Here is an 18,009-nt window from a genome sequence, read left to right as displayed (position 1 = left end):
GCTTTGGATAAAGGTGTTGTCTGGTTGTTTGGGTAATTTGCCATGCAGCCAGGTTTAAAGTCTTGAGCTGGCTGTGTAGAATCAGATTGTCTCGCTGGGTGAGCAGGTGAGGAATTTGTGGCAAAATCCATGGTGGGCCCTAGGCCATGGTCCTTAAAATTGGATACCAATGTTGGCGTGGCCAATCTGGTGCAACCAGAATCATTTGTGGCCTCTCTAATCTGACTTTCAGCAGTACCTTTGCTAGAAGAGGCAGTGGAGGGAAGGCATACACTGTTAATGTTTTTCAACTGAATGAGAGAGCGTCCACTTTCCAAGCTAGTGGATGGAAGGTCCTTGTGCAAAATTTTGAAGTTGGTGGTTGTGGGGGCTTGCAAACAGATCTATGTCTGGGCGTCCCCATTTTTGAGCTATCATTGCAAATACTTGTGGATCTAATTTCCATTCGTGTGGATCCATGATGTTTCTGCTTAGGTCGTCTGCCAATGTGTTTTTCTTTCCTGGCAGGAATTGTGCTTGTAATTGAACCTGGTAAGACAGTGCAATGTTCCACAAGGTCATTGCTTGCCTGCATAGAGGGTAGGAATGTGTGCCCCCTTGCTTGTTTATGTACCACATAACTGTGGTGTTGTCTGTCCTTATTAGTAGTTGTCCTGGGTGTAGAAGGTCCTTGAAAGCTGTTAGGGCATTCTGCACTGCTAGCATTTCTTTTTGATTGATATGCTGATGTCTCTGATCTGTAGTCCATTTGCCCTAAATGCACTGTCCTGCCATGTGTGCTCCCCAGGCACAGTCCGATGCATCTGATGTCATAGTTTGCCTGGCTGTGGGTAAGGTGAAAGGCTGACCCTTGAGGTGACATGCCTGTGCACACCATAGAAACTCCCGTTGAAGACAGGGAATGAGTGGAATCATTGTTTCCAAGCTATGGCTGTGCTGAGTCCATACACTTTTCAGGTACTATTGTAACTTCCTCATATGCAGTTTTGCAAATGGTATTAGTAGAACGCAAGATGCCATGAATCCCAAGGCCTGCAGAATTTTTCTTGCACGGAGTTGGGTCTTTGTTGCCATTATTTTGAAATATTGAGACAGTTGTCGTTGTTTGTCTGGCGTGAGATAAGCCATCTGGGCTGTTGTATTCAAGCTAGCACCCAGGAATGTTATGTTTTGTGAGGGCATTAGTTTTGATTTCTTTTCGTTCACTGTGTACCCTAGGCAACTTAGAAGGTGTTTGACAAATGCCAGGCTGTAAAAGAATGTCCTTGCTTTCTGCTTGAATAAGACAGTCGTCCAGATATGGGTATATTTGAATTCCTCTTTGTCTGCAGTATGCAATTACTGGTGCCAGGCATTATGTGAAGACCCTGGGGGCAGTAGATAAGCCAAAGGGCAGTGCAGAGAATTGATAATGCATTGAACCTGCAATGAAGCGGAGGTATCTTCTGCAATTTTGTCTGATAGGGACATGCAGGTATGCCTCCTTGAGGTCCAAAGTGACTAGCCAAGCATTCATGCCCAGCATGGGAAGAAGCTGCTGTAGTGTTAGCATCTTGAATTTTGGTACTTGCAGATAGGTGTTCAGAATTGAAAGATCCAGAATGGGTCTCCATGCTTTGTCCTTTCTTGGAACTAGGAAGAGTCTTGAGTAAAATCCTTGTCCCTGCTCCTGTGTAGGTACCTGTTGAATGGCTCTCATGTTCATGAGAGCTGTAATTTGTTTTTGTGCCTCTGCCCATTGATTTGGTGGCAGGTTTGGGATTCCTTTGATCCTTGGTAAGATATGAAAGTGGAATCTGTATCCTTGAGAGACCATGTTTAGAACCCATTTGTCTTTTGTGATGATGTGCCAGTTGTCTGCAAAAAATACTAGTTTTCCTCCCAAGGGTGTTGCCAGGAGAGATTTGCTTGGTAGTTTGAGGACAGAGTCATTGTTTCTGCCTTCTGTTAGCTTGGAGCCTGTCTTCTCCTCCTTTCTGGGTAGCAGAACCCCATTGGCGGGGTTTGTAAGGGCCCCGTGACTGACCTCTGCCCCTTGGGCGTCTGTATTTGCCCCTTTGTGATCTGTCTGAAACTGGAAAGGACCAATTTTTTGTTGGCCAATTTCTGCTGAAGCGAGGAGGTTGTACCTGCAAGAAATCATTGACCGTTTGCATAGATTTAGCCTTATCCTCCATTTTCTTTAAAAGCTGTTCTGCTTTGACACCAAATAATACATCCTGTTGTAAAGGTGCATCTAATAATTTTGCTTTAACATGCTCAGGGAGGGTTTGCTCTTTTAACCAAGCATATCTACGAATGACTGAGCCAGTAACAGCTGCTCTACAGGAAGCTTCCAGTGAATCAAATCCGCATTGTAAAGTATGCTTGCCCACCTGTTCAGCTGCATGCAACAGATCCTGCATCTCCTTGAACTCAGGCTGTTCTGAGTGTGTGCTCATTTTTTGTTTTAACTGAGACATCAGGAATTGTTGATATTTCAACATGTGAAACTGGCAATTTAATGCTCTCATAGCCAGAGTTGCAGAGGTGTAAATTTTCTTTCCCCATCTATCTAAGGCTCTGGAATCTCTTTCAGAGGGCACAGGATGTTTAGCCATAGAAGCCTTTGCACCCTTAGGACCCTGGAATATGGTTTCTGGGTCAGCTACAGGGCTTTTATAAAGGAATTTGTCAGTCAGGTACTCTGTAGTATCTGTCTGGTTTGGCTGGAGCAGGAGGTAGAGAGTCTGGATTTAAAGTAGACTCCAAGTAGACATCATCCACAATATCTAAAACAGGAGGAATAGCAAGAGGTCCGTGCTGGGGTAACAGAAGGAACTCTCGGAGCCTTTTCTTAGAATCTGAGTAATCCTGGCCTTCCCAGTGTAAATGTTCCTTCATGGTATGTAATGTTTTCCCCAAAGGAGTAGTCTTCAGGGGGAGATGCTGAGGGAATAGAGTCTTCAGCATCAGAATCCTCATAAGGTGGAAAAGTGTAATCCTGTTCCTCAGAAGAATCTAAGGAGAGAGAAGAAACCTGGTCAGAGGATGCATAATCCTCCTCTTGTCTTGATCTTTTATCAGGAGGGGGATGGGAACCCCTGATAAGGGTAATTAAATCTTCAGCCATCTTAAGCATCTGTTTCTTAGGCAAGGGGCCTTGACCTGTAGACTGATGAACAGTTTTCTTAGGTTCTAAAGGAGTTTTAAATTTAGCATAATATTTAATGGTGAATGCAGTCGGTCTGAAGACACCTTCTGCAACCGAAGGTGTTTCCTCTGCACCGGTGTCTAAATCTGCTCCGGTGTCGGTAGATGGCTGCGTCGGCCTAGTAGACTCCGCGTGGGAGTCGGCAGCTGTCTGGGGTTCCAGCTCTGCGGTTGTCAGGGGCTGCATAGGCGCCTCACTGAAAACCGGAGAACCAGCGACAGGTCCAGCTGAGGCCTCAGGGTCTAGCTTATTCCTAGGCTGCCTGTCCTTATCCTTGCGTTTTTTAAGAATTGCAGTCGTCGGCTGCTCCGACGGCATGATATAATTGAATTTCCTACCAAAATAATGCAGTGCGAAGTCAAAACGGCATTTGACAGTGCGTTTATTAAACCTAGCACAAAACAGACAACCTGTGACGTCGTGGTCTGGGCCTCGGCAAGGAATACAAAAGGAATGGAAGTCCTTATGAGGTATTTGCTTCCCACAAGAAATGCAATTGTTAATTTTTTCTGACATCGGACTGAGGCAAGAAAATGTTCCCCAATGGGGTACTTAGCTTTATTGAAGACTTCGGACTGAAATTCAAATAAAAAAAGTCAGGTGTCGGCCGACCGGTACTTGCGAACTGCTTCGGCTTCGGGCACCGCGCGGCAAGAAAAACTGAAGAAAATGGCGTCGGATGACTCTTATATACCCCTGACGCACTGACGTCAGGAAAGTAGTGACAGCAACCGACGCCGGACCAAGAGTTTGGAATTCGGGCCGACTGCAGGACCTCCTGATGGCAGGATAACCCAAGTGCGATGACTGCAGCAGGGTAACACGATGAACATCTGGCAATTCAATGGTTTGATTAATGAACATTTCAGAGATCACTTTTGGCAGAAAAGATGGATTAGTTCTCAGAGACACTATCTCTATGAAAAATCAAGTAATGACTCTTGAGACATAAAGCTTGAAGCTCAGAAATACGTCTGGCAGAAGTAATGGTGACCAAAAACAAGGTTTTCCATGATAAATGCGGTCGCAAGAAAAGGCTGGTTCGAAAGGTGGCATTGTCAGAGCTTGCAGAACTAATGATAAATCCCATGGTTGAACAGGCTCTCTAAAAGGTGGCTTCAGATGATTCACACCTTTTATGAAGGTCTTGCACAATTTGTGGGACATGAGAGGAATCTTGGACACCCTCATGAAAATTAGAAATTCCAGCCAAATGAACTCTAATGGTAGAGGCCAATAGACCCGATTGGAAAAGGTCGGCCAGATTAGTATTATCGACACTGGTGCTCAGAAGGGATCTACTTGTTTATCTTTCAGCCAACAGGTAAACCTTTTCCACTTGCTCAGATAAGTAATTCTAGTGGAAGACTTGTGAAATGCAATGAGAAAGTCACGTATTGGTAAAGAAAGATCATTCTGCCTGGCAATCAAGGGAATTGGAGTAGCCAAGCAGTAAGCTTCAGGCTGTTCAAGTTGGGATGAATCAGGTTCTGTGGATGTGAGATCAGCTCCGGGGTTGGAAGGAGAATACATGGTCGATCTAGTAGGTGAGGCCAAAGGAAGGGGAACCAAATCTGTTGAGGCCAATATGGTGCTATGAGGATCACCATGCTCTTCAACAGACGGGCTTTCTTCAGAAACTGGAGAATGAGGGGAAAGGGTGGGAATGCGTAAAAAAGACCCGAGGGCATTTCGTGGACTAGAGCGTCCCTGGGTGACTGTCCCTGAGGGGGAATCAGGGCGAAGTAATTCCTGCATTTGTAGTTGGTCAGGGATGCAAACAGGTCGCAGCAAGGACGGCCCCAGCGGTGGAAGATCTCAGCCACTATCAAAGGATTCAGGGACCACTCGTGAGGTTGAATAATGCACCTCCTGAGTCTGCTATCACGTTGGAACTCCCGGGAATGTGCGCTGCTAGAAGAAAACGGTTGGTAGCCATTTCCCTTTTCCATATCCACATGGCCTCTCGACAAAGGGGGTACGATTTGCTTCCACCTTGCTTGTTGATGTACCAGACCACCGCCATGTTGTCTAACTGAATTGCAATTGTCCCAGATGGCAGCAGGGGATGGAATGCTTGCAATGCCAGAAGCACCACCCTCAGCTCTAGAACATTTATATGCAGACGGGTCTCCAGTTCGGACAAAGTGCTTTGGACTGTCTGTTCTTGACATAGCCCCCCACCCCATCAGGGAGGCATCCCTGGTCACTGTGGCCTTGGGGTGCTGGGGCGAGACCACTGTGACAGCTTGTGTGTCATCCACCAATTTAAATCCTGTTTGCACCTGTGGGTTATTCGAATCATGGCTGAAAGTGAATGCTGAAAGGGATACCATTGGGTGAGCAGTAGCCATTGTAGAAGCCTCATGTGAAACCTGGCCAGGGGAACAATGGTGATGGAGGCTGCCATGGAACCCAACAGCTGTAAAACCAAGTGAGCCGTGGATTTCCCCCTTGAAAGGATTGGAATCGGTTGTTGCTTTATCCTTAAAATTCTGTGTTCTGGAATAGCAGCTCTGCAGATCTTTGTGTCCAAGATAACCCCTATGAATTCTGTCGACTGAGATGGGGTGAGATTGGATTTTTGCCAGTTTAAGTTTATGTCTAGCCTTTGTGCAGCGAGGAGTGAGTATGCCAGGGCTTCTTCCAGTAGATGTCTGGTGGGGGCGGAAATAAGCCAGTAGTCTAGGTATGGAAACACCTGGAATCCTTGAAGACGCAAGTGAGCTGTGACAACTGCCATGCACTTTGTGAACACTCTGGGGGCTGTAGAGAGTCCGAAGGGCAGTACTCTGAACTGGTAGTGACTGGCTCCCGCACGGAAGCACAGAAATCTTCTTGATGGCCTGTCCACTTTTATGTGGTAGCACGCATCTTGAAGATCTATAGAGCACATCCAATCGTCTTTTTCCAAAAGCGGGAAGATAGACTGTATTGTGACCATCCGGAATTTTTGTACTCTCACAAACTTGTTCAATACACTGAGATCCAAAATTGGTCTCCAGTCCCCGGTTTTCTTTGGCACCAAAAGTAGTCTGGAGTAGAATCCGGATCCTATCTTGTCTGGAGGGACTATTTGGATGACTCTCTTTCTTAGCAGCTTTTCTATCTCTAGTGCTGCTTCTTCCCTTTGACTGGGTGGAATGTCGGGAAGGTTTTTTGAAGGGACAGGACAAAGATCGAAGGGGATATGATAACCTCTGGTTATAATCCTTTGTACCCAAGAATTGGTGGTGATGGTTAGCCAGGCAGAAAGGTACAAGGAGAAACGTCCCCCAACCACCTCCAGAGGAAAGGAGTTGGGCCGCACTTCAAGAGCGCTGGTAGGACTGGCCAAGGAAGGAATCCCTGGAACCCTGGTTATGCGGACCCCCACTGCCTCGAAAGGAGCATCTTCCCTGTGAGTTTCCCCTCTGCCTCTAGGGCAGAACTCGGCCTGCGTGTCAAGGAAAGGACCCTGAGATTTCTTGAACCACATCTTCCCACTCTTTTGGTTTTGGGAGAAAGCACATTGAGGGGAATAATAACGGACACCTACGGCAGAAAGGGTCTTACCGTCCTGTTCACATCTAGCCAGTGTGCTTTTAATTTTGGGTCCAAACAACAAGGAGGCCTCAATGGGAGCATTAAGAAAGGAAGCCTTAAAGGGTTCTGCGAAATTGCACAAGCGCATCCAGGCGCAAGACCGCAGCTGAACCCGCTGCTCTAGCTGCCCCTTTTGATGCTTGAGATATCAATCGCATAGAGGAGCTAGATATTGACTCAATGGTGGCCAGCTGAGGCGCCACTTTGTCACGGACCTCATCAGACACAGCACCAGCCAAGCTTTCAGAAAGCTCGGAAATCAGATCCCTTTGAAGCCTGGTAAAGTGGGCCATATAATTCAGGGACCTGATAGTAAAGGTCGCTGATGCAAAGGTGCGCTTCCCTATCCTGTCCAGGGCCCGGGACTCACAGACAGATGGACACTCTGGCTTTCTTCTGCCAGATCTTTTTTTGTTGCGGCTGCCACCACCAAAACATCCACAGGAAGACCTTTTGACCAATAGGGATCCTTAGCAGGAGGGGACAAAACCTTATCTGGCCTCCGGGGAATAGCTTTGACGGTGTCAGGAGCCTTCCAAGCACGCTGCACGATAAGCCGGACAAGTTCATCGGTAGGTGGTGTAACCCAGGAGGTAAAAGGCCTGCAGGAACACAGATTCCTCAGAGGTCGGATTAGAGGACTGCCAATCACCTCTCTGTTTCAGGATTTCGAGGATATCACCAAAGGATACCTCAGAGGGTGACCGAGGGGATCCTTCCCCCTCATCAAAATCTGTGTCTTCAGTGAGGGACTCCTCTGTCGAGTCCATGTGCTTCCTCTTACACTAACTTTTCCAGTGGACTTCCTCAGCGGGAGAAGCTGGGGAAGACAGCAGAAAAGGGATTTCCTGTGGGAATATGTCCTGAGGCCCTTGCACCCGGTGTCCGCCTGGTGCGACTTGTGAAACCAGTGTACCAGAAGAGGGTGGAGGGATAGACAGTCCAGTATCGCCAGCAGCAGCGAAAGCCTTCTCCATCAGTCGGAAGGCTGGTCCCACCTGAAGAGGAGTGAATGTCTAGGACAGGGTCATCCCTCCCCTAAGTGGCTCAGCCTGCCGACCTGGAGTCCCTGGATGGCTGTGGAGCAGCAAACTATGCATGTCACAACTGACATCCTGGGTCGTAGCAAACTTTTCCTGCCACAAAGGCAACTGCGGTTCCTTAGTGAGATCCATAAAGGGAACCGCACAAGGGGAAGACTGTGCTATATCCATGGACTTCAAAGGTAATGAAGGAGGAGAATAAGAAGGGGTCTTTGAAGACAGGTGATCACCTCCCAAGGAAGGATAGTTCCTGGGGGGAGGGATACCTCTGGCCAAGAGCACCTAATCCACAAGACGCAACACATCGTGTTCAGAAAGGCTTCTAGTGGACCTCACGGAGACTGAGGGAGAAACAGGCCTATCCACAGAAGAGGCAAACTCTGTGCCCATCTCACCAGTCCACGCAGAGAACAATGGTGCCGAGAGAGACGGGACTATGGGTGTCTGCACCGAAGAAGTAATTGTTGCCGAGGTCATGGTCTGCACTGACACAGGGATCGGTGCCGAAGTGGTTGTCGGTACCGAAGATGGAACCGACAAAACTGGAGTCAACAATAAAGGCGTTGGTTCAGAGTAAGATGTCTGAGCCAACGTGGTCAAGGTCTGCGCCAATTGAACGGTCGGTGCCGATATAGTGGTAATAGTCTGAACCGAGGAACCCCTCGGTGCCAATACAGTGAAGGCTGCAGGTGAAGACTGAGCAGAGATCACTAATGGAGCCGAAGGCCTCGGTACCGAAGGTCTAGGCACCGAAAGCACTAGGGCTGACTGAGTTCCAGAGCCAAACCTTTAGCCTTTTAGGTTTTGGTTGGCGGGAGTCCCCAGCCGGGGACGAAGGCAAAGATTGAGCCTTGGTAGGAACATCCAAGATTTTCTTATGGGCTCTAGGAGGGGTTGAGACCTCCGACCCAGAAATAGCCTCTGAAAAGGGAGATTTAAGAAGTCCCTTCAGTAACAGCTTGTTTTTCCTTTCCAACAAGGTTCTATTTGAAAAGTTCTCACAAATAGTACAGGGCGGGTCAACAGACAAGTGGGACGCCCCCAAACAATAAACGCACAAAGAGTGTGCATCAGAAGTAGGTAGTTTGTGTCAACAATCAGAACACCGTTTAAACCCCTGACTACCTTTCTTATCTGCCATAATAGTTAAATTAGAAATTAGAAAAGGGTACCAGCAATGGTAGAAAAGAATACCCAAAGGTATAAGAAAAAGGGAAGGATTTCTAACGATGGTAAGGGGAGAATACCATGTAAAAGGTACAGAAAAAGAAAAACCTTTAGAAAGTATGATCGCTAGATGCGATAGGGTAAGAGACAACGAAATAGAAACTTTTCTGACAGAAAAGTAATATAAATGGCTATTAAACAACAAATAACTATACTTAGCTCAAGAGAAGCAGCCGGACACGACCGAATGGCAACACAGCAAACGAAATCTGAGGTAGCAGGGAGAGGGGATTGTGGGTAATAGTTTAGCTTGAGAGTTTGAAGCTGATGCAGGCTTGAAAATGACCGCTCGGTTCCGAGGTCGGATCCGATACCCATGTAAGGAATGAACGAGGATTAACAATATCAGATGAAGTTTTAGATAATTAGTTAATACTGTTAAGAGTCATGAGTAAGAGAATCAAAATAATTTTTATTGTTTTGAACTTGATGTTTTGCACACAGATTTGATGGTATACTGAGAGGGAGAAAGCTTGTGGTAATCAGATTTTGTATACTGTTTTGTACTGGTATGAATCGTGTGTTGCATTTGCAAGTTGCAGATTTTCCTGCATTCCAGCTAACATGTTAAACCTGTAGTTGTATTACAAGATTACTTACGTTTAGATTGCTGGCTTTGCTTGCTCTAACAAGTGTATGCATGCAGTCAACTATCTTTTTTATTAGTATGCAACTTCCGAATCCAGATGAAAACATTTGGTAAACATGTGCAACAATAACATTTAAGCAACGTCAGCAAACAAGGCAAAGAATGTCTAGTCCTGGCAAAGAAATACTTGACTGTGCAGGCTGGGCTATCAGCTTCATTTTTATGCCTCATAAGTTCAGATTCTTTAAAGATATGAACATTTTAACTGTGGTCATCAGCTGAAAGTGCAAGGTGGTGAACTGTTTAATAATGATTGAATGCAGTTTCCAGTGTCTCAATTTTCCAGTCAATGGTCTCATCATATTTTAAAGGTAGCTGAAAGTTCAATCTGCCTGGAGAGACAAGTAGTACTAACACACATGTCAAGTTCCAGAGAGATTTCCATCTTTTTAAGAGATGAAAGCTGACAGCAACTTATTTGCATATTAGTGCACTGCTAATAAAGATATTGAGGATAACTTTAGAGCTCTAGCTGCTTCACCACTTGTCTGTTCTTCAATTTGCATTTAAAAGTTGGCACCCTATAATTCCATTGGAGTGGGTGGGTCATAATTATGTATGTAAATGGTATGTTAATCACCGTACAGATTTGTACCTAGTTTTCATGGGCCTTTGTCCAGATTTCTAATATTTTCAGGTTGAGAGGTATGTTGGAGGCTGACAATCAGGCATAGTCAGTATTAGAATTGTAAAAGAAGTACTCATTTACCAAAAGCTATTTGTCCTTCAAGGAGGAAAGAGTGGGGACATTTAATTTCAGTTTAAAGCTCTGAAGGCCAAAGTTACTGCTGTATAGACTTTTTTCCCCACAGCAGTCAAAGGCTCTATCATCCCACTTGCTAGAAGAATACCAGAAACTGAAATCAGTTTAGATATGGCAGTTACTGTACAGATATTTGCAGGAATCACGGATTCTGAAGAACTGATTAGGCTTCCTAGGACCAGGGACTGAGAAACCAATTCCAAGGATACTGTAACTAATACATCCTGCATGGTATCTAAAAATGAAAGATCAGTGATATTTGGAGAATATATTCCAAGGAGGTTCACTATAGCACTACTAAGCATTAAATATGTATTATGTCTGCCATTTGAAGTGATTTTTTTTTCATTCCACACAGGGTATCACCAAATGAAACCTTTGCTGGTGGTAAAGCAGACCATAAGACGCCCTCTGTGTCACTGTCATAGCACAGGGAAAAGGACATATGGTAAAGTTCATCTCTTCCTCCTCTGATACTGAGGCTTCCCACTTTCATAAAAGGAGTGTTCACTTAACCAGTTTTGAGATAGGATCCTCAACTTTGATAGCTGGCCTAGTTTAGCCTGGGGCCATGAAGTCCTGAGCCAGGTTACGCCAATCCCAGGCAGCAACCAGAAGGTGACAGGAGTCGCCTTGACAGGCAAAAACAAGGAACTTGAAGAAGCAAATATCCAAGACAAGGATGTCTGGGTCCTAAATTTACAGAACAATTACTGCCTCTCAGGCCTGGGAATTAGGTGGCCTTTTCAGGAACCAGGTCTTCTCATGGCCATGGATGTCCTAACATACAAGAACTAAGACAGACTTGCCCTTTCCATCAGTAATAAAATGAGAACTGAACTCAGACTCCTGCACTGAGGAGAGCTTGTACTGACTGCAACTCAGAGAAGTTTTTGGTGACCTCCAGAAAAGCACTGCCACTGGTACCACACAAAACAGATGCTGGGTCTTATGAAACTGCTTTTTTGGCTATGACAAATTTGAGCCTAAGGAGACCTCCCCAGGCTGAAGTAGCATCCACATCTACATTGTTCCTTCTCAAAGGGGTACATCCTCACACATTTCTACAGGTCAAATGTTTAAGATATGTCATATTTGAGTGGCTGATGGCATGAATCAAATAGAACAAGGCCTCACAAGACTTTTCTCAGAAATCTTCTGTATAATCTGTTTCCATCACCTTAGGTTGTTAAAACCAGTACAAATCCCACAAGACATGATGCTGTGACTGCAGCAAAAGCAAAATGCACACTCAGTATGAAAATCTTTATCAGGTACTTGGGCTAGCACAAGCACAGCTCTGTGTACAAACTTTAAAATCACCCACAACAATACAAGTACCACTATTAGAAAAGAAAAAAAAAATGTTACCCAACACAGTAGTTATCTGCCAACTCTGGAATACAGGAAAACAAGAGGAATGTAACTACTACACTTAAGTGATATGAAAAATACTGAATTAAACGCCAGATGGTGTAGGAAGACAATACCTGTACTGTGAATATGCTGATATCCCACAGACATGGACGTCCACATGGCCAGGAAGGGAGAATGTGCAAAACTATGGAAGTCAAGATTGCATCAGGCCTTCCAGCAACTGGGAAATCAGTTTGTAAGGCCACTGCAACAGTGATCATACAACACACCAATTTGTAGGGGCTGGATGATAGAACTGCAGTGTTTCCTAATGAAGAGAAATATCTCTGGTGGTGGGCTCAATGATGACAGGAGATATCCATCACACACCAGACTGACTGAGTGAAATGTAGTGGTGGGGGATGTAGATTAGAAAAAATGTGAAGCTCAGGCAAGTGTATTACCTCTTACATAATGTACTCCTCACTACTTGTGACTCTGAGGAAATAAACCACCAGCCATCATGACGATCTAAATGAGAAGGAAAAAAAATCTATTAAGAAAGCATGTTTCTTTCTTGCTCTCTACTACATAAAATTGACTGAATTAATGTGTTCACATGCTCTATTTTTTAACCAATATTAAAATCCCTGATAAATAAAATCAATTAAAGAAGCTATGGTGTGATGACTTCAGGTTCTAAAGTTAAAGTTGTTGAAGGTAAATTTGCAAAAAAAGCACAAGTCCTACCTGTTATTTTCAGAAAAGTACAGTTTTGTACCTACCATAAAATGTAGATGTTCAAGATCCACATTGCTGCAGTCCTTACATATGGGTAGTCCGCTGTCCTCGGTCGGCCCCAATACCAAAGTATTAGGCTGACGTCGGTCAAGGCGCTTAAAACTGACATCAGGACGCCAGGGTACAAAAGCGCATGACCACGCCATTTCAGTCTTTTCTTGCCCCAGATGTCAGAAGGCCCTAACAAGAAAGGCCAAAGCCAAAACAGCAAAAACTAACCAACCACCTGCACTAACCATATTTACAATATGTACAACACAAACCACACCACCACCTTCAACAACAGAGGGAAGGAGGGAGGGATTGACTGCAGCAATGTGGATCTTCGAACATCTACATTTATGGTAGGTACAAAACTGTACTATGTTCTTCATCTCACATTGCTGCAGTCCTTACATATGGGTAGAATCCCAAAGCAGAGGTAAGGAGGATGGCAAACTATAAAGCATTAGGAGCTGCCAAAATGCCCTGTAAAATAGCAGTGGCAAATCCAGCCCTAGATTTAGAGTAAAGTGGAAGGTGGTAATGCTTAGAGAAAGTATGCACTGAACTCCAAGTAGCTGCTTCCAAAATATCTTTAGTAGCCACCCCTTAAAAAGCTGTAGAAGTGACAGTAGCCCTAGTGGAATGAGGCCTAATCCCAACTGGAATCTACTTACCATGATGGAAAGAACAGAAAGCAATACAAAACCAATCCACTTAGAAATAGTTTGTTTTGAAACAGGTTTGCCCTGAGAACCCAAAGCAAAAGAAACAAACAACTGCTGAGACTGCCTGAACTCCTTTAGTTCTGCTCAAATAATATCGAACTGTCTGTGTATATCCAAAGTGTGCAAAATCCTTTCCCTTTATTTTGGACCAGCAATGGTAGAAAAGAATACCCAAAGGTATAAGAAAAAGGGAAGGATTTCTAACGATGGTAAGGGGAGAATACCTCGCGGTAAAAAGGTACAGAAAAAAGAAAAACCTTTAGAAAGTATGATCGCTAGATGCGATAGGGTAAGAGACAACGAAATAGAAACTTTTCTGACAGAAAAGTAATATAAATGGCTATTAAACAACAAATAACTATACTTAGCTCAAGAGAAGCAGCCGGACACGACCGAATGGCAACACAGCAAACGAAATCTGAGGTAGCAGGGAGAGGGGGATTGTGGGTAATAGTTTAGCTTGAGAGTTTGAAGCTGATGCAGGCTTGGAAAATGACCGGCTCGGTTCCGAGGTCGGATCCGATACCCATGCGTAAGGAATGAACGAGGATTAACAATATCAGATGAAGTTTTAGATAATTAGTTAATACTGTTAAGAGTCATGAGTAAGAGAATCAAAATAATTTTTAATATTGTTTTGAACTTGATGTTTTGCACACAGATTTGATGGTATACTGAGAGGGAGAAAGCTTGTGGTAATCAGATTTTGTATACTGTTTTTGTACTGGTATGAATCGTGTGTTGCATTTGCAAGTTGCAGATTTTCCTGCATTCCAGCTAACATGTTAAACCTGTAGTTGTATTACAAGATTACTTACGTTTAGATTGCTGGCTTTGCTTGCTCTAACAAGTGTATGCATGCAGTCAACTATCTTTTTTATTAGTATGCAACTTCCGAATCCAGATGAAAACATTTGGTAAACATGTGCAACAATAACATTTAAGCAACGTCAGCAAACAAGGCAAAGAATGTCTAGTCCTGGCAAAGAAATACTTGACTGTGCAGGCTGGGCTATCAGCTTCATTTTTATGCCTCATAAGTTCAGATTCTTTAAAGATATGAACATTTTAACTGTGGTCATCAGCTGAAAGTGCAAGGTGGTGAACTGTTTAATAATGATTGAATGCAGTTTCCAGTGTCTCAATTTTCCAGTCAATGGTCTCATCATATTTTAAAGGTAGCTGAAAGTTCAATCTGCCTGGAGAGACAAGTAGTACTAACACACATGTCAAGTTCCAGAGAGATTTCCATCTTTTTAAGAGATGAAAGCTGACAGCAACTTATTTGCATATTAGTGCACTGCTAATAAAGATATTGAGGATAACTTTTAGAGCTCTAGCTGCTTCACCACTTGTCTGTTCTTCAATTTGCATTTAAAAGTTGGCACCCTATAATTCCATTGGAGTGGGTGGGGCTTCATAATTATGTATGTAAATGGTATGTTAATCACCGTACAGATTTGTACCTAGTTTTCATGGGCCTTTGTCCAGATTTCTAATATTTTCAGGTTGAGAGGTATGTTGGAGGCTGACAATCAGGCATAGTCAGTATTAGAATTGTAAAAGAAGTACTCATTTACCAAAAGCTATTTGTCCTTCAAGGAGGAAAGAGTGGGGACATTTAATTTCAGTTTAAAGCTCTGAAGGCCAAAGTTACTGCTGTATAGACTTTTTTCCCCCCACAGCAGTCAAAGGCTCTATCATCCCACTTGCTAGGAAGAATACCAGAAACTGAAATCAGTTTAGATATGGCAGTTACTGTACAGATATTTGCAGGAATCACGGATTCTGAAGAACTGATTAGGCTTCCTAGGACCAGGGGACTGAGAAACCAATTCCAAGGATACTGTAACTAATACATCCTGCATGGTATCTAAAAATGAAAGATCAGTGATATTTGGAGAATATATTCCAAGGAGGTTCACTATAGCACTTCTAAGCATTAAATATGTATTATGTCTCCCATTTGAAGTGATTTTTTTTTCATTCCACACAGGGTATCACCAAATGAAACCTTTGCTGGTGGTAAAGCAGACCATAAGACGTCCTCTGTGTCACTGTCATAGCACAGGGGAAAAGGACATATGGTAAAGTTCATCTCTTCCTCCTCTGATACTGAGGCTTCACACTTTCATAAAAGGAGTGTTCACTTAACCAGTTTTGAGATGGGATCCTCAACTTTGATAGCTGGCCTAGTTTAGCCTGGGGCCATGAAGTCCTGAGCCAGGTTACGCCAATCCCAGGCAGCAACCAGAAGGTGACAGGAGTCGTCTTGACAGGCAAAAACAAGGAACTTGAAGAAGCAAATATCCAAGACAAGGATGTCTGGGTCCTAAATTTACAGAACAATTACTGCCTCTCAGGCCTGGGAATTAGGTGGCCTTTTCAGGAACCAGGTCTTCTTCTCATGGCCATGGATGTCCTAACATACAAGAACTAAGACAGACTTGCCCTTTCCATCAGTAATAAAATGAGAACTGAACTCAGACTCCTGCACTGAGGAGAGCTTGTACTGACTGCAACTCAGAAGTTTTTGGTGACCTCCAGAAAAGCACTGCCACTGGTACCACACAAAACAGATGCTGGGTCTTATGAAACTGCTTTTTTGGCTACGACAAATTTGAGCCTAAGGAGACCTCCCCAGGCTGAAGTAGCATCCACATCTACATTGTTCCTTCTCAAAGGGGTACATCCTCACACATTTCTACAGGTCAAATGTTCAAGATATGTCATATTTGAGTGGCTGATGGCATGAATCAAATAGAACAAGGCCTCAAGACTTTTCTCAGAAATCTTCTGTATAATCTGTTTCCATCACCTTAGGTTAAAACCAGTACAAATCCCACAAGACATGATGCTGTGACTGCAGCAAAAGCAAAATGCACACTCAGTATGAAAATCTTCATCAGGTACTTGGCTAGCACAAGCACAGCTCTGTGTACAAACTTTAAAATCACCCACAACAATACAAGTACCACTATTAGAAAAGAAAAAAAAATGTTACCCAACACAGTAGTTATCTGCCAACTCTGGAATACAGGAAAACAAGAGGAATGTAACTACTACACTTAAGTGATATGAAAAATACTGAATTAAACGCCAGATGGTGTAGGAAGACAATACCTGTACTGTGAATATGCTGATATCCCACAGACATGGACGTCCACATAGCCAGGAAGGGAGAATGTGCAAAACTATGGAAGTCAAGATTGGCATCAGGCCTTCTCCAGCAGAAATCGTAAGTTGTAAGGCCACTGCAACAGTGATCTATACAACACACACCAATTTGTAGGGGGCTGGATGATAGAACTGCAGTGTTTCCTAATGAAGAGAAATATCTCTGGTGGTGGGCTCAATGATGACAGGAGATATCCATCACACACCAGACTGACTGAGTGAAATGTAGTGGTGGGGGATGTAGATTAGAAAAAATGTGAAGCTCAGGCAAGTGTATTACCTCTTACATAATGTGTACTCCTCACTACTTGTGACTCCCCTGGGAGGGGGCCGAAACCACCAGCCATCATGACGATCTAAAATGAGAAGGAAAAAGAAAATCTATTAAGAAAGCATGTTTCTTTCTTGCTCTCTACTACATAAAATTGACTGAATTAATGTGTTCACATGCTCTATTTTTTAACCAATATTAAAATCCCTGATAAATAAAATCAAAATAAAGAAGCTATGGTGTGATGACTTCAGGTTCTAAAGTTAAAGTTGTTGAAGGTAAATTTGCAAAAAAAGCACAAGTCCTACCTGTGTTATTTCAGAAAAGTACAGTTTTGTACCTACCATAAATGTAGATGTTCGAAGATCCACATTGCTGCAGTCCTTACATATGGGTAGTCCGCTGTCCTCGGTCGGCCCGAATACCAAAGTATTAGGCTGACGTCGGTCAAGGCACTTAAAACTGACATCAGGACGTCAGGGTACAAAAGCGCATGACCGACGTCATTTCCTCAGTCTTTTCTTGCCCCAGATGTCAGAAGGCCCTAACAAGAAAGGCCAAAGCCAAAACCAGCAAAACTAACCAACCACCCGTGCACTAACCATATTTACAATATGTACAACACAAACCACACCACCACCTTCAACAACAGAGGGAAGGAGGGAGGGTATTGGACTGCAGCAATGTGGATCTTGAACATCTACATTTATGGTAGGTACAAAACTGTACTATGTTCTTCATCTCACATTGCTGCAGTCCTTACATATGGGTAGAATCCCAAAGCAGAGGTAAGGGAGGATGGCAAAACTATAAAGCATTAGGAGCTGCCAAAATGCCCTGTAAAATAGCAGTGGCAAATCCAGCCCTAGATTTAGAGTAAAGTGGAAGGTGGTAATGCTTAGAGAAAGTATGCACTGAACTCCAAGTAGCTGCTTCCAAAATATCTTTAGTAGCCACCCCTTAAAAAGCTGTAGAAGTGGCAGTAGCCCTAGTGGAATGAGGCCTAATCCCAGCTGGAATCTCCTTACCATGATGGGAATAACAGAAAGCAATACAAAAACCAATCCACTTAGAAATAGTTTGTTTTGAAACAGGTTTGCCCTGAGAACCCAAAGCAAGAGAAACAAACAACTGCTGAGACTGCCTGAACCCTTTAGTTCTGCTCAAATAATATCGCAACTGTCTGTGTATATCCAAAGTGTGCAAAATCTTTTCCCCTTTATTTTGGGGTTTG

The 18,009-nt window shown here is 43.8% G+C and overlaps 1 protein-coding gene across 1 annotated transcript in view; it reads right to left on the bottom strand.

Annotated features, from left to right (window-relative positions):
- HELZ (helicase with zinc finger) overlaps positions 1-18,009 on the bottom strand; it is a 3,197,037-nt gene that overhangs the window by 3,021,295 nt on the left and 157,733 nt on the right. The window contains exon 2 of the mRNA XM_044085095.1: positions 16,785-16,860. Within this exon, the coding sequence (XP_043941030.1) occupies positions 16,785-16,860 (76 nt within the window). The remainder of the gene's footprint in view (positions 1-16,784; positions 16,861-18,009) is intronic.

This window comes from Protopterus annectens, chromosome 10.part0 (genome assembly GCF_019279795.1).
Source record: "Protopterus annectens isolate FY-2018-M chromosome 10.part0, PAN1.0, whole genome shotgun sequence".
NCBI lineage: Eukaryota > Metazoa > Chordata > Ceratodontiformes > Protopteridae > Protopterus > Protopterus annectens.
The sequence above is the reverse complement of the archived record's forward strand: the minus strand, read 5'-3'. Positions and strand labels throughout refer to the sequence as shown.